The sequence below is a fragment of the Chaetodon trifascialis genome, chromosome 22, assembly GCF_039877785.1.
Source record: "Chaetodon trifascialis isolate fChaTrf1 chromosome 22, fChaTrf1.hap1, whole genome shotgun sequence".
In the NCBI taxonomy this organism is placed as follows: Eukaryota; Metazoa; Chordata; class Actinopteri; order Chaetodontiformes; family Chaetodontidae; genus Chaetodon; species Chaetodon trifascialis.
This window is the reverse complement of record NC_092077.1, coordinates 8,024,682-8,046,642: the sequence shown is the minus strand read 5'-3', so window position 1 is coordinate 8,046,642 and position 21,961 is coordinate 8,024,682. Positions and strand designations below refer to the sequence as shown.

The 21,961-nt window shown below is 42.0% G+C and overlaps 1 protein-coding gene across 1 annotated transcript in view; it reads right to left on the bottom strand.

The window, feature by feature from the left end:
* Positions 1–21,961, bottom strand: part of LOC139350625 (copine-8) — a 63,764-nt gene that overhangs the window by 21,498 nt on the left and 20,305 nt on the right. The window contains exons 4-8 of the mRNA XM_070992120.1: positions 21,143–21,246; positions 17,645–17,684; positions 12,448–12,524; positions 1,553–1,616; positions 1,052–1,155 (exon numbers count right to left, since the gene is read on the bottom strand). Of these exons, the coding sequence (XP_070848221.1) occupies positions 1,052–1,155; positions 1,553–1,616; positions 12,448–12,524; positions 17,645–17,684; positions 21,143–21,246 (389 nt within the window). The remainder of the gene's footprint in view (positions 1–1,051; positions 1,156–1,552; positions 1,617–12,447; positions 12,525–17,644; positions 17,685–21,142; positions 21,247–21,961) is intronic.

The following is a 21,961-nucleotide window of genomic DNA, read 5'->3' as shown; positions in this document are numbered from 1 at the left end:
GTACAAATGAGTGGGGATAAAACAGGAAATACGATGAAAGATTTGAATTTCCACTAACTTTGAACCATGAACCTCCATGAACTGAGAGTAACAGTCGAGGGTTGTGGAAGCGAGACTACTGCCCCGACACACACATGCACAAAACTACACACTTAAACACAAACTGAAAAGAGGTAATTTCATTAGTCCCTTGGCGAGCAGGTGGACTTGGTATCTTCCACCCTCAGAGCACAAGGTCTTATCTGACTTGTCACACACTGCAGGGTGGCAAAAAAAAAAAAAAAAAGAGTCCATGGAGCTGGATCGAACACTCACTCACACACACACACACACACACACACACACACACACACACACACACACACACACACACACACAGTCATGTTTCCATCACTTTTGGGGACATTACATAGACTTACATTCATCTCCGGGAGCCATATTCTCTACTTGATGAACGTAAACTCTGATAGGGGGCGTTTTGTCCACATAGGGAAGGTGAGACCCCACAATGAAAATGTATATCCCCACAGTGGGAGTAATAGATGCCCACACACACACAACCTTACCTAACTCGTAACCCTATCTTCAGTCTGCACCCTAAAATTTAATGATTTACATTAAGGGGACCTGCATTTTGTCCCCATAAGGCAGGTGAGTCCCCACAATGTGACTGTCTAAACAGATTCCCCACAACATGACAAATACCAGGTGTCTCTCACACACACACACACACACACACACACACACACACACACACACACACACACACACACACACACACACACACACACACACACACACACACACACACACACACACACACACAATGTCTCCTGCTTCCACACACACGCGCACACAGTCACATTCATGCATGTGCACAACACTTCCACATGTAATTCACACACATGCTTAAGCGTGCCTTTTGATCTGAGGCAAATCAATGAAACCAATTTCCTCTGGATGCAGGAGAGGATTAAATCGAACATGAAAGGGGAGAAGGAAAGATGGAGGGTGAGTGAAGGGGAGGAAGGGGAGGGGAGGGGGAACTCACGTGCCATCCTCATTGCTCCTGTAGAAGACCAGGAAGGGGTCGGATTTGCCAAAGAAGTCCTTTTTGTCCAACTTGTTCCCGCAGAACTGCATCATCACGGATTCCTTAAGAGCAGAGACAGAAAGAGGCTAATGAGGGAACGTTCTCAGAGAAATGTCAACTGAGGGTACAAATCCACATTTGGATTCTTGGATATACACATGATAAAAGCTGAGGAGTGGATTTGTCATCCCCATAACTACAAAACACACCATCAACACAATATGGGACCAGAAATGCAACATGAAATGCTAACAGCTACTTTTAAGCACTCTTTATACATTTATGTATTTTAATGAGGATTCTGCTGTTAGGGTTAGGGGTTAAAAATTTACTGGAATAGCTAAGTTTGCACAGTCTTTGCACCTCGAAAACCCCCAGACAGACAGACAGACAGAGCAGAAAACAGATGCAGAAAAGGCAGAGAAAACAGACACTTTTCAGAAAGTACATCCATCTCACCCTGCAGTTGTTCAGCTCCTCGGCTTTCACAATAATGGTCCCGCATTTCTTCCCTTGGATGCCTCTGTACACACGACACAACACAGCAATGGGTTAAGAGGTCACAATCACACAGACAGTGTATTTGGCACGAACACGGTGTTTACTTTACATGTAGCCTTCCTCCTACATCTCTGCTGTTCTCTGTGGGTCAAGTTGTAAAATAATCCAAAGACCTCTCACATTTCTTAACTGGAATTACTGTGTCGATATCAGCACACTGTGTATCCTTCAAGAGGACTCGATGGAAACATTAAGCCTGTATGAGAACAACGGGACTACTTCAATACACGTCTCTGAGGAAGCGCCAGGTTCGACGGTGACCTCCCCACAGCAGGATGGGAGATCTGAAAATTCATCTGAAACTAGTGCCAACAATATAAAGGAGAAGGAATGCTGGCTATAATACTGATGGGAAGCATGACTGCCATCCATGTTTGATGTTTTTGAAGGTCAGTGAGAAAAGCCAAGCATAAGCGCGCCCAAGATGACCAAACATCTTAGTCAGTAGCCTCTCTGTAAATCTCTGCTGATCCTTACAGGCAGCTCAGCATCAAGTCCCAACACATCCCTAAACATGGACGCACATTCTGGAGTAAAACCTACTGGAAACGCCACGCCCGTGTTTAGACTCTGGTCAGGAGCAAACCTCATGGAAAGTTTTGCTACTTCACACTGCCTGCAAACATTTCCAACATACAAATGGGACACTGCTGAGCATGAGGTGTTTATGTTTGTGTTAGCTGTGGTGAAGGAGGTGGGTATGGGCGATGCATGTGTGTGTGCGTGCCTCTCTCAGCGCTCTCTGAACGAACATCACAGTCTTATAGGTGAACCCAGTGACATCATTTGCAACACCTCCTCCACACACACACACACACACACACACACACACACACACACACACACACACACACTCACACTCACACTCACTCACTCAGACCTGACTAATTTCACTGTCTAAAACTCCTTTTATTCCATTAGGAAGCAGCCAAGGCCAGAGTGTTTAGCTCCTGACGTTCTTCCTCTCCTCTTTAAAGTCCTCTTCCAGTCAAAAGTGTGTTTTTCTTCTTGTTCCTGCAGTTAAATGTTTGAGCTTCAGTGTGCAGAATGATGCATGTGCAGAGTTTGACAACAGAAGGCTATTGCTGCTGGAAGTGGAAAGTTTCTCCGTGCCTTCTGAAAATCCAGTTTTAAAGAGGCGATCTCTGAGCATCATCTGCTAGTGTTAAGTGTGATGTGGAAACTTGAAGCGTCCACAGAATAGAGTTTTGTGAAGCAGAAGACTTCATCGTCCTCTGAAGTCGTGAAGTGACACATCTGCAAAATCACAGATTCAGAATGCGGATTTAAGGATTTATCATTTTTTAAGGAACTGATCTAAATATTTCAGTAAGATCTGTTTTCATACGAATAAGTTTGTTAAGTAAATTCTACTGTTTTGTGTATAAACAGACCATTGATGGGGTGGAAGAAAATCTTCAATCACGATCGATGTTACTATATATCATGGTAACAGTATGTAACGGTATAGTAATTGTTATGAGAAATCAATTAAAAAGTGGTTTAAATTAACACATGTTGCACCTTAGTGCTAATGCCTTCTCGCTTACTGGAAATACTCAGTTAAGACTAGGGGTGGCACTTGGGTAGAACATGCTGGAAGAGGAGGAATCATCTGTAATGATGACTGTTTTTGCTTTGATATCAATACTACATGTATTTGGATGTATCCACAATATCAATGAAAGAGTGTAAAGCAATATAGAGGAAAGCAGAAAAGAGTACAAAGCAGCAACACTCCATAAAATGTCGTCAACACGCCCACTCCTGTGCAGCAGGGTAGCAGTGCATACATTGTGAACGACATGTTGTACATAGTAATTTCATCCATTGTAAATATAAAAATATTCATTAGCTGTAAATATTTTAAAACTTCAGATTTGAAAAATTCATTTTGATGACTTTATGCACTTGTCTTGTCTGGTTCAAGGTTCAGAACAAGTTCTGACTTGTTCATTTTGTTCTGCATCGTTGATAATGAAATTTACACTGATACATATCATGAAACTTGAAACTGCGGACAGTGACTGTGATGTATCTACTGCCATTACAATCCTCAGACCACAGTCAGCCGTTAAAGGAAGCTCCTGCATCCATGTGTGGGAGGAAGAGCAGGACAACATAATTTGACATAATTTTTGAGAGGTCTTGCAATCTGACAAAGGGGCCTGTCGCCTGATGAGATGAGCTCTGAGAGACCCATCCGGCAGAAATCGACTCAGGCAGTCATTGAGACAGCCCAGAATTGGGGTCAAGGACCTCCGTGTGGAATGTAATTCAAGCCTCCTTTTACAACAGCGCACAAAAGTGGAGGGGGGGTGCTTTCAAAATGACTTATCAAGATGAAATACATCCTGGAACCAAAGCTTTGCATTGAGGAGCTGAGAGCCTTTTCTTCCATTTCTTTTTAACTTGCAAAAGCAATACCCTTTTCTCTGAAGGCTGACGATGGGAATAATAGCTAAAATAGCACCTCAGGGAGAAAACAGACTTTTTCTCTTTTCTCTATTTCCTTTTATTGCCACACAGCACAGCGAGGTGGGGGTCATTACTATGCATGAGGTTTGTAAGTGAGTAAAAAGTATTCGGAAGAAGGCCGATTGAGACTAATTAAGACTGAGACTGTGAGAAAGAGCCAATAAGAGGGACAGAAAGGAAGGCAGAGCGCACTCACCTGCCTAAAACAGTTAATACATTACAATCAAAGTCTGCCATCAAAACCTGACCACCAAAATTCCCATGAGACATCACTGCTTTCCAGAAAAATTACAGAAACCCCTTTGCAAGTAGCACTAGCATGGCGAGAGATGATATGAGAGGCACAGAACACAAAATCAATATGGCAATACTGATTATCCTCCTCTTGGAGATATTGATACACTGCCGCTAAGTATTTATGTCATTGAACGTTCCATAGCTCCCCGGGTGTTTCATCTGATATGAAATACCTGTAACATCCAATCACTTTACCCGTTTTATTCAGGTGTCTACACTGTGATAAAGAGGGTTTGAACACCACAAAAAAAAAGTCCTTTTTTCCTCAAAGAAATACATTTTGATTTTTTGCACTTGGCTCTGCAGCCTTTTCATCTCATTTCCAACAACTTCCAAATATTATTGAACAGCTGTCACATTTCTGCTGTTCACCTTTCAGCGAGGACCTGATTTCCATGCTTTTTCTTTGTGGTCTATGATGCAACAGTGGTGGCATTAAACATTATGAGCAGTGCAAACAGTGCCAGCGAGTACAAAGCGGCCACAAAAAGGAAGGGACGGTTAAAAATAACAAGCTGTGTGGGTTGTGAGTGTACCAGCGATATCAGCCACAGATATCATCAACAGCGCAACATAATGCTAGTTCCAGTTCATGATTAAGACCCATTAAGACTCCACAACAGTCATTGGACAGTGAACCACTTGACAGATTAGGTTTTTATAAGCTTGTAAAATATAAAGTCCATACATACAGTTTAAGCATTACACCTCCACCAATTACATCAGTGAAATGCAACTTAAACATTAATAAATTTGTCGCACAATATGCATGTGATTATTAATTATATCAATAGTTTAAAAGACAGTAAAACAGTAAACTCTTTCAATGTGGGTACACTATAAATAGGACACACTTATAAATAAACATTTGTCTGCTGTCCAACTCAGTTGAACACATTTGTGGAATAACGGTTTAACATGAGGATGGCACACCCAACATGGCGATAACATACAACACCACAGGGAGACTCCTCAAACACTTAACTAACAGTGAAGGGACGCAGTTGACTTGACTGCCATGCTGGCAGAGCAGGAGACAGACAAGTGAAAGTTTTTAGGAGCACAGGTAAGACTTCAGAAAACTCTCTCAATGTCTTTTTCCTAGTGTCTCTCATCCTCTCAGCCTCGATCATGTCATCTCCCTGCAACAACGTGCAGGGAGAAATATGATGAAGACACACTAACGCACGCACAAACCCCAGACGAGCTCTCACAATCCGTGTCGCTATGACAACTCTACCGAGATGGGGCCCCCCGAGTGGTATATTGGTTGGGATTCCTCCGCTCGTTATTTCCTCAAATGCCTGTTCTCGCGCCTCGATTTTTTCAGGGGTCATTATTCCGGCTGAGAGATCAGCCTTAAAATGATACGTGGGTGGAAACCGACAGGATTGCGTAGTTACTAGATGAATAATGTATCTCACAGTTTTGCCTTACACACACATGCATACAGATATGAGGTAAAGGAAGAGCTCAAAGCCCAGATCCTCACAGAAATTCACGCCACACAGCTGCTTTCTAAACTGTACACCGCAATTTATGTGCGTGTTTTAACTGGGAAAATCAGTTTCGACAAATGGAAACATTGTTAAGTGTTTTAGATATTTATTGAAATGCTATTTATTGCTCCACAACAGAGAGACAAAACAGAACTGTAGATGTGAAAGAAAACTGGATCTCAGATTTCTATCTTTGGAAATGACCCTGAGGTAAATGAGCTTAATGTGTCTTCTGAAAACGCTTAAGATCTGAAAGTTTTATATGCGTTCATGTTCGCTCTCAGGTAAATTGCCTTCCTCTTTGTAGTTTATTCATGACACAGAAAAGCACTCCGAAGTCGAGAAGTGCTTCAAGAGTATCGCTGGCTTTGTTTCTGCGTGTGTGTCTGCGCATGTGTGAGGAAACACTGTGAATCCTCTAATCAAGACGCATGGATCTGCAATCAGCGTCTGGTGAGAGACAGGTAATTAAGTCTGGGCCACTTCTGGGCTGCAGTGGAACACACATGCACGCACAAACATTACACGCACACATCTCACACATTATTCCTGAAATGGAGAATACCTGAAGACGATATCAATGATAATTATAAAAGCATGAGATTCGATCTATTCTTGGTCGCGCCGCGACACACACACAGACACGATTGCACATTTCCCCCCCTAAAAAGAAACCCCTGATCATAATTCTCTCACAAAAAGAACACTGGCCTCAAATCCTTGTCGCAACAGAGGCAGATAGAGAGTTTCTTTGTCCTCCCTTTAGAAATCCTTACAATCAAGCTTTCATTCACAGCTTGCAGCCTTTGTATGCGTGTGTTTGTGTGTGTGTGTCTGCCTTCTTGGCTCACTTGTATCTAAAATTGGAGCCCACTTGGCTCCTCCGTGGTTCGCCAGGACTTCTCTCTGACACTGTTCACATTCAGAACAGCACTGAAAGATCTTGTTTGCTGGAACACAAGAGGCACAGTCTAAAAAAGATGGTGGCCAGGGTGAGAGGGATACAGCGAGGGAGTGGGAGAGAGGAAATTTAGGGAGAACAGAGAAAGAAGAGGGAGTGGTAAAAAGTGAAAGAGGGCCCTATCACAGACTGCCTCGGTGAATACTCAACAGCGCCTCGAAATCAACACCAACATCAGTATTTCAAGTGGAAATCTTATCAGTAATGAATTTTGGGTGTTCATTAAAACTGAGTGCTAAGCAAACAATGAGTCGGGGCAACACGATGCACTTTTAACAGAGCCCTCCAGGGATTTATTAGCTTCAACAAGCAGTACGCTCAAGATCTACGCTGTCCTTGGAAGTTAAGGAACAGTTAGCATAGTACTGTAGACATTTTGGTAACTAAACATATTTGCTTAGAGTTAGATATGAGCCAGCAACTTGTTAGTTTAACCTCTCTGAGCTTATTTTATTTTGGTGTAAAGACTGGAAACAGGAAAAAAAAGCTACGCTGGTTCTGTCCAAAGTCAACGCAAACTCTGCCTGCTGCCTACTAGCACCTCTAAAGCTCACTGATTAGCACTTTATATCTTGTTTGCTTAATCCTTAAAACAATGAAACAACACAGAGTTTTTTAAGGGATTATGTGCCAGATCATTTCTTGGCCAGACACAGTAAGTTCTTATCGTCAATGTGAGGTCTGCAAGGTGACCTGCAAAGACTCCAGTAACCCAGGTCCGATGTGTCCCACTATCTTCAGTCTTATGCTAAGATAACGATCTGCCGGCTGAGTGGTATCAACTGACTCTTGGCAAGAAGATGAATTAGCATATTTTCCAAATATCAAACTATTTCTTTAAAAAAAAGTTTTTTTCTTTTGAAATTGTGGCCATATTTTTGTCATATTGAATTTATTAGTCGTAGTAATTGTAAATGACTTGTGTAATATAAAGCAATAACGTTAAGACTACTTTACCAAAGTACACATCAATTTCCAAGTCTCTTGTTTTCAGTTTCCTGGTGATGAAAGGAAGATTACAGCAAAAATGTGTGTTATTTGTGTTCAGAACTCTCAGTGGTGCAATGTTTCTCTTTTTCCAACTAGAAAACACAATTTTCACATGCAAATGATGTTTGATGGTACAGAACAAGCATCTGGTGTCTTACTGATGTGTGTGCTGTTTAAGATTGTGATATTGCAGTCTTACAGTCATGTATGGGAATAAAGCTAGAGCTTAGTTAAAGCTTTTGTTTTGTTTTGTAAGAGATGGATCTAAAATAACATCAAATACAGATTCTGTGCTGGCTGCATCGAACAACTGCAGGAAGGCAGAGGTTTAATGTAAATGAACAGAAAAGAGGAATAACAGAGCAGCAGGACTGAGAGCAATCGCACAACAGAGAGAAACAGATGTAATACACAGAGCACTCACACACATGCGCCCGCACGCGTGCGCGCGCGCACACACACACACACACACACACACACACACACACACACACACACACACACACACACACACACACACACACACTGCTGGTCAGCCAGGAGCCATGCATCACAGGATACTGTACTTGTCATTGTTTTGCTTCCTGTCGTTCTCAGTCTTTTTCTCTCTCTCTCTCTCTCTCTCTCACACGCACGCACGCACACACACACACACACACACACACACACACACACACACACACACACACACACACACTCCTGAATGCCCACTGGAGTTTGATTGAACAATGCAATTAGGTGTAATTAGCACTCATTAAAACTGTTAAAGATCCCCCCCGTCGTGTCAGGCTGCAGGTGTGTGTCTGACGAAGACTCTCTCTTTCTCTCTCTCTCACACACACACACACACACACACACACACACACACACACACACACACACACACACACACACACACACACACACACACAGAGTCATGTTTCCATCACTTTTGAGGACATTGATATATGAGATACGACATGACTACCACTACCTGTTGTACCCTAACCTTTAACCCAAGTCTTCACCCTAAAATTTTACAATATGTTTTGTACCCATGAGATAGACGAGTCAACAATGCGCACATGCACACACACACACACACACACACACACACACACACACACACACACACACACACACACACACACACACACACACACACAACCTCAGCAGGACAATGACTGCAACAGCTGTGGCCTCTGTGCCTTTGCTCTTAATAAGAGTTGACAGTCGGTCTATTTCTGCAGCAAATCACTGAAGTCTTCATTGAAAACAGGATCTATAAATGGTCAATGTGACACTCATGGAGGATATGATTCTAAATGCATTTTAATCAGTCTTGATTTTTTTTCTAGCTGCATAGTTACATGGCGCAATATACAGTATGAAGCATGAATGTCTTCAGCGCCTGACAGCACTCAACTCTACTTACATAACCTGTACTTTCCTTAATTATGAAAGTGAGCTTCTGTTTTCCTGAAATACTCACACAACATTTTTTCCCAGTAACTGTACTAATATCAACTACAGCTTTTTAATTTAATGTAATGTAAACGTAATGTAATGTAATTTTATGTAATTTTGGAGCCATAAAAACAGCAGCCTAAATCTGATTGTGCAATAAAAGTTGAACTTTGTCCATCATCTTCAGGAAGACTATCCTCCACATTTGATGTACCAAGAAAAGCATATTCCACAGAGAAAAGCCCCAGGACCTTCCTGCCCAGTGGTGTTTCACAGTTAGTCACCGTACTGCCCATGTGGAACAGAGCGTCTCTGCCGCGCTAAAACAAGCAAACACAGACTACAGTATACACAGCATGTGATGATGTCAACAGTCACTTAAGGGGAAAATTAAGGTGAAATACTGAGGAGATCAGGGTTCAAGTTGCTCAAATAATATTATTGCCCAACCCACAGTGCACAGGTGACAGCTCAAGGAGAGCCCAAGCCAAACATACTGTACAATAAAACTGGAAAAAAAACTAAAACAACATTGATGCTTAAAAAAGGCATGATGAATCTTGTTCTGTCACGTGGGTCTATGCGATTTCTCACCTGGCATGATTGAAATGAAAGCTTTTTTGGATCATTTATGGCCTTAAATTTTAATTCAAATTCATTGGATTACGGTACATTGTTAATAAAACCTCCTCAGAATAGGACAATAGTGCCATGGAGGAGCAGTGATGCGGGTAGATGCATTTAGTGTCAGTTAGTGTCACCTTTACCAAATGACCACAAGTACGCCGTCCGTGTGTGTGTGTGTGTGTGTGTGTGTGTGTGTGTGTGTGTGTGTGTGTGTGTGTGTGTGTGTGTGTGTGAGAGAGAGAGAGAGCTGAAGAGTGGAGTGGAGGGGTTTCTTGAGTAGCACTTCAGAGCAGACAACATCATTTTGCACTTTGGAGGGGTCTTGATATGTGTATCAGCATGCACGCGCGCACACACACACACATACTGTACATGGACAGACAGACAGATGCTCTCTCTCCCTCTTTCCCTCCCTCCAATCACCATGGCGATTACTGCTCAAGTGCGTTGGGTGCTGCTTTGAAACGAAGAGGAACAGTGGAGTGTGCACACATCAAAAAAACAGAAACACACACCGATGTTGCCGGGCTGTTGACAATGTTCAGCAAAGGGATGCCAGGTAACCCCCCCCCCCGCTCGGGGATATTTGCCCCCTACACTCTCCCTTTTTTAGAACTCAAGGCTCATCAAGGTTTCAAATGAACGAGCAAATTGGATTAAAAAGACACAGCTGAAAGGAAGCCACGTGGGCTTCAGTCATGACAGAGAGAAAACAAGTGAAAGTGAGGAGGCTGAAAGAGAGGCATCATGGAGAAAAGCTGATAATGACGCACCCTAATCAGGGCTCCTCATGAATGACTTTGCAGCTCGATCACGGTATCTTAATATCTGTTAATAATAATGAGATTTTAATAATTTAGCTCAAACGTCAGTATACCTACATTCATTTTTGTCGTGTCTCACACAGAACAGCTACGTGCCCTGCATCCCAGCTTTCCTCTAATGCGGCGTCTTGTAAAATATCTGTGGCGACAGTGTCAATGCGGAACTGTTGTGGCAAGAAGATTTGGGCCAACAGCAGCACTTCAGAGATGCGGCGTGGCTGCAAAATGTGGCTAAAATTGAGGCAAAGCGATATGTTTGTAAAAAACTGAAAACAGCTCCCTGTCAGAGTGGATATCTTTATCAGAATGGGGGGCTGTTTGTGCCGCTCTGTGGATCACTTACTTAAACACTAACTTACATACTGGTCAAATAAAAATGCTCTGCTCAGTGCTCAGTGTTCTAACATTGTCAGTCAGATTAGCTTGAGCTAATTTGAATGCAAAAACAATGTCTGAAATGCTGACGTGAGTCTAAAAATATCAATCTTACATCCTTCGTATCACTTTATATAGAACATTTCAAACTGCGAATGTCACAGTCTGTTTGCAAAACTGGAGGATTTTGATTTATGTGTTGATTTTAGGCGTGGTGACAAACGATCTGATGCATCTGTCATTAATCTGAGCTTTCATCAGCTGTCATCAGCCATGACAAATTAAAGGTGAAAAGCCTTACTCATGGTTATCTGGTTTATGTTAATGTATTTACTGTGAATGAAGAACAAATAGATAATACATAAATGACGGATGTCTCCCCTCCTTTGATTGGTCACGATACCACTGCTGTTGACACACACAGCCTCTGTTACATTTTGGTTATGTCCAATTTGCTCATGTTAAAGGCGTTGTAGATAATTCTGCTGCCAAAAAAGAGGGTTTCCCGCTCGCTGGTGTTGAGACTAACTAGATGCCATATGCCTCCAAATTGATATTTTCATTCACTTATAACTTCAAATAACTTGAACAACAACAACTACAACAACAAGGACATACTGAAGTATAATCAGGCTTACACTTTGATGGACATATGCACGGAAACACATGTGCACACACAACAGATGGAGATATTGAAATCTATATGTGCTGCTGCAGAGGACTAACAAGCAATGTTAGCGAGTCTGTGTTCGTAAGTGTGTGAATGCCCTCGAGTGTGTGGGAGTGTTTGTTCATGTATGTTCATTAAAAAACTGCAGGTACGCTCTGTTTCCTCAGAAGTAGATGTAAGGGATGCAACCTCGACAATGCAGGAGTCAGTCCAATTATCAAACAGCAGGTTTTCATCTAGACAGAATTAAATCTACACATGAGGTGCTAATAGGCTAGCTGCTTCAAGTCTTTATGCTAAGCTAAGCTAGTTGCTTGCTGGCTGATTCCTCACATTGAGTGCAACAGACACGGTACCAACCTTCTCACCAAACTCTCCTGTGTTGGGTTATTATCAACCATCAAATACTGTATATGTATTATCTGCATTCTGCTTGTGTAGAAAAATAGTGAGTCACATCCAAAGTCCCAAAGGAAATACCTGGGTCCTACTGTACACCCTGTAGGGAAAACATCCCAAACAGCTCTGACAGTAACTTGAGTTCATTTGCTGGGACAATCAATCAACGTTGCTCAGATAATTACTTAAATACTGACACACTCCCAGCTATGGGCACACCTACTCACCCAAGAGCTTTTTCCAAGCGACTGCCCAATGATCCAACCACCTCTCCGAGAGTACAGTAGGCCTGACCCAGAAAATCCTGCAGAGTTAAAGGGAGAGGGAGAGACAAAAAACAAACACACATAAAATTCAATCAATGACATGAAATGACTCATAACCAGAAAGAAAGAAACGAAAATGAGCCTTGTCCCTGATCTCTATAGAGCGCAATCCTAGAGGGCCAAACCATTTCAGATACCTCCATGTTCCCGCATTGACAGATAACACTGGCAAATACACTAAGCCTTCCTCCCAGCAGCCCTCACACCTGCCCCAGACTGCTCCCTTGTCACTTTCCTGTTAAATTAAATCGCCACCACATTATGACAGTTTGCAGCTGATACTGTCAGAAAGGCAGACAGATGTAGAAAATAGTATATACACAAAGAAGAATCTGTTTACTAGACCTGGAAACTAATTTTTTTCTTTGACAATGTGGAATTTAGAAATGCTGTCTGTTGGCAATTTTCAATGTTTTGCTCAGTGTAAAAAATAAGGCTTCAAGTATGAAACACAACTACTTTAACACAAACTACGACAGATCCCTCTTCTCTAATTGTATGGAAGCTATTACAGAAACATGCCTCTTTCACCAGGGGGCACGCTGGTGAGACTGTTTGTCATTATTGGACACCGTCTCTAATATCTGACTGGAGCAGCACCAAGCAGCACTAGCATAATGGCTTCTCTTTGCTCCATTGATTAGCCTCTTCTGTTATTCTGTCTTTTTCTGGCTTTATGTCGCCCCGTCTACCTCATTTATCTCCTCATACATGTAGATACATGGCTTCAGCTTGCCATAAAGATTTCTTTTTTGGGCCGCAGTGAGCGCTAAAACAATATTTGTTCATGACTTTTATGATATTTTCCATTTTCTGTTATGGAGACGCTATGCAGTAAAGTCACAAATCACCTCGCTGTAGCCAGAATGAGGTGCAAGAGAACTGGCAGTGTGTAGATAATGGCTAAATATATAACAGCACGGGCAAAAAAAGATTAAAATGAAAGAAGATAGTTGTGTGGGTATAGCTCCGTTCAGTATTGTTGCAGAGAAATCAGCAGTTTGGTCGATAAGGCTGAGAGCCACAGTGGAGGAGGAGCTCAGGGAGTGTGAGCTCACACAGATGGTTAAAAAACATTGAGACCAGTTTTAAGGAGAATATACAGAAAGCTAAATCCTAATGCTTCTCACAGATGAGACGTATTTAGATGAGACGATTGATACCACTCTTACATCCGTATGTTAAATATGAAGCAACCAACAGCAGCTAGTTAGCAGCATAGCAAGACAGGGGAAAGGGCTAATCTGGGCCAGTTTACCTATACCTCTAAAGCTCACTAATTAACACAATATATTTTGCTTGTTTTTTTCCACACAAAAGCTGAAGTGTAAAACCATCAAGCTGCAGTTTTACAAGGTGCAGTGACTTCCTGGAGTCTGTTCCTTTTCACGACTTTGGAGTGTGTACAGCTCAAACAAACTAGATATATTAATAAGTGAGTAGGTCATTAGTGAGCTTTACAGGCGTGGGTGGCAGGGACATTTTGTTGCTTTCAAACACAACCAGGCTCAGTGTTTCCACCTGCTTTCTGCCTGTATGTTAAACAAAGTATACATTCTACCGGCTGTCGCAAAATGTCAAAGGTCAATGGATTTTAGTCCAGATTCTCTGTAAGTTTTTCAAGAAGGTAAGTGGGTAATTATAGGGTCTGGCTGATCAATTCAAGCCTTTACAAAAAGTGACTCATTAGAAGGTAGTTCCCAGTGTTTTTACAGTTTTGATAATTTTATACTGTCAGACGAATACCACATTTGGGAGCCCTGAGCAGAATTCATCATTTCAAATAAATGCCTTTGATTTGCAATGCATTTCTGAAATGTGTTCAGAATCTAGATCAGCCGGGCTTTCTGTCTACCTGCATATAGAGACAGAAGTTAGTGTGGTCTCATAAATAGGACAGCATGGGTCTTATCTCTCCCCCATTCTCAGCACTTGTCCCTCTATATTCCACACTCGTTCTCACCCTGTTCCCAGGTGTACCTGCAGCCTACAGCTCCCTTGTTAAAACACCATCTAATGGATTGGCTCTCCGGCTTCCCCCTCGAGACCAGGACCGAGGCTGGTCATGTCTGCCTCTTCTTGTATGAGATTATTGATCGTAGGTGAGGGGGAGGAAAGACAGGGTGAGAGAGAAAAATGGGAATTGGAAAGACTGTGATCAAGGGAAAGTGAGAGAGCGTGGGTTTGGAAATGACTGCCATAGTGAGAGGAAAAGGCAAGAAGCAGAAGAGGAATGGGCTGCATGTACAGAGACAATGCAAAGTAAAATGAGAGAAAATCCAGAGGGAAAAGTGTGAGGGACCAAACTTGACTAGACTGGAGGTGTTTCTGACTGTAGTATTCAATTTATCTAGACTTAGCTTCAACCAATCGCTGACAAATAAATGCCAGCACTGCAATTTGACAGCTTTAATACATCCATCTTTAAACAGCAACTCTAAATGTGATGTAAGAATAAAGCTCGCTATGAATTCCTGTTGGACATAGATGGCAGATAGTAATCATGATACAGCCTTGCGGCTACACTGGGAGCAGTCGTAATGATTTATGAGCTACAGATGCAATAATACTGCTGTCACCTGTCACATCATGGGGAAGCAAAATGTATTCTGTATGTAAATGTCACATTTTATGCTGGAGGTAAATGAACTCTATAGAGCCCATGATTTCAATCTTTGATTGTTCGGAGCTCCAGGGCTTGCTGCTGAACAGCAACGGCTTTAATGCCTCCACATTTGATTTTCTGACTGGAAATGTCGAATTATTCTGAAACTAGAGCTTCCACCAAGCAACCAAACACACTACCAACATTTCAGATGCAAAAAAAAAAAAAAAGCCTGAGGGTTACATATCAATACACTTGAAGCAGGAATGTAAAATACATGTTTGTAGTTAAATGTTTAAAGATGAAAAATGACCACTTAATCCTGCACTGAAATCAATATGACTGGACATACTGTAATGTTCACTTATGCATTGCACAGCAGTGTGCATTCATTGAGCACAACAGCTAAATAAAATCACCTCCCTGTGGCTCTCTGTCCCTTTCGACAGGTACATGGGACATTTATGAAAGTGCAGAAAATACAAGCTTCGTGTCCTGTGCCTTGACAGAGGACCTCACTAACAATTATTCCGTTTATTCCGAAGAGGTCATGAAATAGCTCTATGAAAAAAAAGGCCTTTAATGGTCCTAACCAGAAGCCCCTTAACAGGACAAGCCAAATTTCATTTTAATTTCCCTTTTTTCTATATTCCACAATCTTGTATCTCAAGATCATTCACTTACTCAGCTTATATATTGCTGTGTAAGTCTAAAGTAGCCGTCATTTATCCCCCGTGGACAGCAGAACATTAGCATCATAGCATTATTATCACCCGAGGAGACAGAGCATGTCTGAGTGCTGTTCTATCATTGCCAATTACGTTCAATTCTATAAACAATAAAGAAAGCACTTGCAAAAAAACAGTAGAGTCTTCCATTTCCTGAATGGACTTTATTAGCACTGTAGGCCATTAAAGACAAACGTGGATTGAAACATGTTTAGATATAACACACCCTTTAAAGCCTCAAGTCCAAATTTTCCATCTCCTCCTGCTTTTTCCAATAATCCCCACCACCATTTGTTTAGAACACAAATGACACACTCCAGGGTGTCATGTGACTGCGTGTCTGCGTCGTGGGATATGTGGGCAGACTGGTTGGACCGGACATCGAAGAGCAAACACTGATAACAACTAAAAGCCGGAGAATTTTCCCTTGGGGCAGACTGGGACACAATAGTCAAGTGAGTGTAACTTCAAATGAGTTTTTTCACAGATACTCACGTAAAGACATATCGTAAGCTGGGCCAGATCTCATACAGGTGGTGGTCAAATACTGGCAGGGGAGTAAGCAATGCACGACTGCACACTGGCTATTACAGACACTGAAGCTATGAATTTAAAGTTTATGAAGAAGTTAATGAGTGGAACATGAGACTGATACTCAATCTGCTTTCGGTGTGGATTTTACTGTTGTTATGATTTCCTTGCATTGGACGGTGACAGTCCAGGGCACTATTGACCGTTACTACAGCAAACACCTGGCCAAACATGTCTCAGATATCACAGAAAAGCCGATTTCCTGAAAACAGGCATGTACATAAGATAACTGACACAGATCGTCAGGATACACACAGCCTGTGCAGCTTAGTGGATGTATTAAAGTTGTGAATTTACAATGGAAACATACAACTTTCCAAATGCAGATTGCACACTGTCCTATAGCCAATCCAATGTGCATTTAACATTTACTTGATAATGATAAGTTCGAGCAAAACCCTTGCCTATTTCACCTATTATTGCACGATAACAGTCTCACCCCTTAAAAGAAAAGTAAGGCATTTTGGGAAATAAACTTTTTCGATACAGTCAGACAAGAAAACTGATACCTCTCACGTCCAGATGCTGAATTTGAAGCGACTGCCAGCAGCCAGCTTACCTATCTTAGCACAGAGACTGGAAACCAGGGTGAACAGCTAGCTTACGTAACTCTGTCTGAAGGTAACAAACTGCCTACCAGCACCTCTAAAGCTCACTAATTAACATGTTGTGTCTTGTGGACTGAATCCATAGAAAAGTGTAAAAAGGACACAGGGTTATGTCCCTGACTGGGACCAGTTACTTCCTGGAGCATTTACTAGTTGTTACATATAACCCCTGTGAGACAGCTAAGCTATTAATATATATGGTAGTATAATAATTTTCAGGCAAAGACCAAGTGATCAATTTGTTGTTCCTGATTACTGTTGTGCTAATCACTGTTATCGATGCAAAAAAAGCAGGGTAGACTGGGGAAATTAATGTTTATTTAATTTCTAAATTAACAACAGGCTGCTCGGGGAATGTGCTATTACAGTAGATGATAAACACACTCATTGCAATGGTCAGATTACTGTTATGTGGCTGAAATGAGGCTAATAATACCAAGGACAGCAATCATGCTTCTGCACTCTCTCACATCAACAGACTGAAATCTAAATATGAAGAGGCACAAATGCAAGTATACATGCCTCAAACAAATACACACGTAGCCAAGGCAAGTTTTGGTACTCACGTGTTTTGACAGGTTGGCACTCTTCGAGTCAACATCATACCTATTGAAAAAAATAGAAAAAGAGAGCGAGGGTCAGTACATTAGGTAGCAGTGGAGGATGACAGGAGCTCAGTTAACGCGACAGGGATTACAGACAGAGTAAATCAGTAATGGGGCCAAGCAGCTTGTCACCGACGATCTCACCAGAGGCTCCGGGTATTTCACTTCCCAGCATCACAGGCTCACAGGCATCCTCCATTAAACTGACACTAAATGGACTAAGTGGCCGGCATATGTATGACTGTGAGAGTATGTGTGTTTGTGTGTGTGAGAAAGAGACAAGGAGTAAGCAAGACATACTGCGCCAGGAAGTAAATAAATAAAAGTGCCTGTTCCCCATTTTGTATGCATCTCTGCCGATCAGTGCAAGTTTCAGTGGGCTTTTCTTTATGTGCGTTTGAGTGTTATTATACACTTTTTATTCCTCCGTTCCACCTGCAGGTCTCCCATATGCACCATACTTGCAGAGAGACAAATTTGTCCAGAAGTGGCCCCTCCAGTCCAGAGGCCACTCCAAAGAGTGGGAAGCAATCAGACAAGCCATTCAGTTAGCAATTTGAGGTCATTTCACAGCTCAGGTCATTTCACCCACCACTAAAAATGGATTGCCCTTTGCCAGGATATATTTTGGGAGAAGAAATGAGGAGCAATTTAGTGACTTTACAGGACTGTTGAGGATAATGTACATCCTGTGTGTGCATGTGTGTCTGAATCTGAACCATGACTGAGTATTCACAATGATTAAAGACAATCACATGATATCTCATCAGTGTTTATGACTTTCTCAGCATCTCCACAATCTCACTGGATGAAGCATACAGACAGTCATCAATGTCTGACTGTCCACACAGTCAGAGGAGGTAATGGTGTGCATCCTGCTCATAGTTCAGTAACACAATTCCCAGCACACCACGGAGTGTCTTTCCTGCCAGGCTGCTGCCAGCGCTCACAGCCAAAGAGTTCATCACAGTGGACGGCAGGAGAGGAGGAGGTTCAACCGCCATCTGGATCAAAGGTGGTTTAGTTGACTGCCCTGACAGCCATCACCGGAGCAGATAGTGTCAGTACAGCCAGCAGACTGGACTTGTTCTGCACTGCCTCACGCTGTCCAGCATCATGCCGCCCTCCTTTTCTGTCACTCTTCTCCGCCTCCATCATAGTTTTGTGGTTTGTTTGTAGTTTTGAGACTGTGTTTGTAAAGTTTACAGCCTGCCATGCTTGTGCTCCTGCATTGCTCTGTGTGCTGTGCTAAAAAATAAGTGCATTGATTCGACTGACAAAATGCGAGTCGACTCAAATCATCGAAATTTATGGGGCATGGGACCCAGTGGTGGAACTAAAGGGATAATAAGGGGATCACCAAAGACATGGCAGTATTTCATAACCTCTGCTCTGTTTCTGTTTTTCTCACAGATCCCATCTTTGTGGGCCTGAGGGAGGAAACACTCTTTCATCTGCTATCATTTCAGACTGTGTTACCATCTGCAGGTCGGCAGCGCCAGCTATCTACGGCTGTTAGACATGAGAGGAGCAGCGAACTATGTCCAAAACACGCGCACGTGCAAACACGTTCACAGACAAAAGCACATGCCACTTTGTCAAACAGTGATGCACACACTGAATGATACTAGCAACAACACAAACACACACACAAACGGACCACGAAAAAGCCAGTGCCCTGTTTTGTCCCTCAGATGTTCGGTTCTATTCAAAAAAACCACTCAAGAGGCAGAAAGCGCAGAGGCATGCACTCATATATTTCTACCCCGGCAAATAAAAAGGCAACAACAAAACACACATTGAAAGTCTTGCTTGTTTTGTATTTGTATATTTCAGGGAAAAAAATATGAGGTTGATACTTGCTTGTTGTTGTAATGTTATATTAACAGATCATGTATACTGGGCCATAGCTGGCCACAGCACACAAGTGGAGCAAGTAGAGGAGATATGAAAGGTTAAATGCTTCTCTCCCCCTGAAGGAAATCTGTCCACTGCTATATCAAACCCACCATCCCCTGGAACCTCAGTTGTTATGGTTACTGGTGCTAAACTGCACACATAGCCACAAATGTGTGCATGCACAAACACACAACGCAGTTACCAAGGCCACACTCAGTAAGTGGGAATGCCCACACATCGGTTTAGCTTTTGTCTCGAAGTGTCCTGTGCCACTTTTCAGATCATTGACTCTAACTGTCATCAGAGCGTAGAACAAGAAAGTTTGTGCGTTAATGCGTTCATTTTAGAGTAAATATGGACTGTGGTGGTACTTTACAGAAAATATTACTCTAATTAGACCAGAGCCAAGGCTAATACAGCTGTGAAAAAAGGGATACATATAATCCCTACGTACAAATATAGATATAACTCCACCCACACAAAAACGCACACAAGCCATGTTCTGCTTGCCTCGCTCCCTCTGTCTCCTTCTCCATCTCTCACAGGCAAAACACACACACACACACACACACACACACACACACACACACACACACACACACACACACACACACACACACACACACACACAAACACACACACACACACACACACACACACACACACACACACGCACACACACACACACACACACACACACACACAAATGCAGAAACACTAACTCCTCTATAAAGTGTAACTTTTCAGATCCCAGTTGGATTGTCGGCGTGGCTCCCTGGTTCATAGATTAGAATATAATTAGTCTCCATCTAATAAAATAAAGCCACTGAAATCCCCTCTATAATTCAATCAGGGATCAAATTGAGAAAGAAAATCCCCTCACCTACAGCCAGCCTGGCAGCTTAATAAATCTAAAGACAAACTGTCTCCTACAGATAGCATATCATGCCTGTGTGCAAAGGTATCAGGTGTGAGACACACTCACAAAGCTTGTGACACACAATTATGTGGTACAGTAATCACTATTGTGCATATTCAACTTTTCTCTTAACGCCTTAATACAAGCAGAGGCAGAGCAGGTTAAACTTCCTTCCTTCCTGTCCTTCCAGCTCAGCACTGTGGCTTGGCAATTCAATAAAATCTACAATTTAGGCAATTAAGTGTTTTTTTACTTCAATTATGTGGCTCATATGGAGGATGTATTTAGTGATAAGCATGCAAATTCCACAATCTGCCCAATATCATCAGAAAATACAAAGAGCAGCAGCAATGCATGTAGACAAAAGAAGCTGTCCCACTTAAATGCTCTTCTGTGCAATAAATCACTGTCAAGGTAAAAGAGGAAGATTTCTCCCTGTTATACTTTTGGAAAGAAAAACGTGGTGATATTTGTATGAACATGCAGTACATTGTCAGAAAACAACTCATTTTCATGCAGTTTCCAATGGATTTTTGTATCAAATTAAGGCCTGTGATTGTTGTATAATCAGCCAATATTATGTGGATGAGCATTGTGCATTGTGCACGTAAATTGAGTTTGAAGGTGTGGGTATTACTTACAAGTCAAATCGGATGTTCTGTCGCTCTTCAAAGAAGTAGTCCAAAATGAATTTCCGCACAAAGTCTGGGTTTAGCGTGTTGTCAATCACCTCTGTCCTCCCGAACTAGACAAAGAAAGGAAGATAAAAGGTAAACAAGAACAGCTCTTGGAAAACTTGTAGCAGGTTTTCTTCCATAATTATCTAAATGTTGGACCACAGAAGTGTTTGATGACCCACATCGACATAATCTACAAAGATGTCCAAGCTGGCATGAAATAATATGTCTGCAGCTCATAAAACCTTAAAACAAGTCGATTGTACTGAAATCGTTTTTTAAAAGCACTTTGTGTAGTTGTGTTTTATCCCCAGGAGATGCATCTGAGCAGAGACTGGTTACAGAAGATTATGTACAGCGTTTGAGTAATTAATGCAGAGCAGCTGAAGTATCAAGTCAATGGGGGTCAAGCAGGCCCCCGGTCTGGCATTTAACTTAGCCTATTAATAATGCATGCAGATGACGGGCTACTCAGAACTATGAATAACTGTGAGTGATTGGGGGTGAGAGACTTGCCCCCTCATTTCCATTCATGAATATTCATGATTGTGAAACACACAGGTGATTGCAGCACCGTCACACCTGAGAGCACACATGCTCATAAACAGGTTGTAAGTGCTGGTTGTTTCTCCAAGCACAAACAAAGTGGGGTTTTTTTTAATCAAAATTACTTAATCATTAGTTCGGATTAATTCATAAAGTTGACTCAACCTTCAATAATGCCATTACTTAACATAGTGGAAGTTAATACATAAGAAATTATTCCAGGTTCCTAAAATAGGT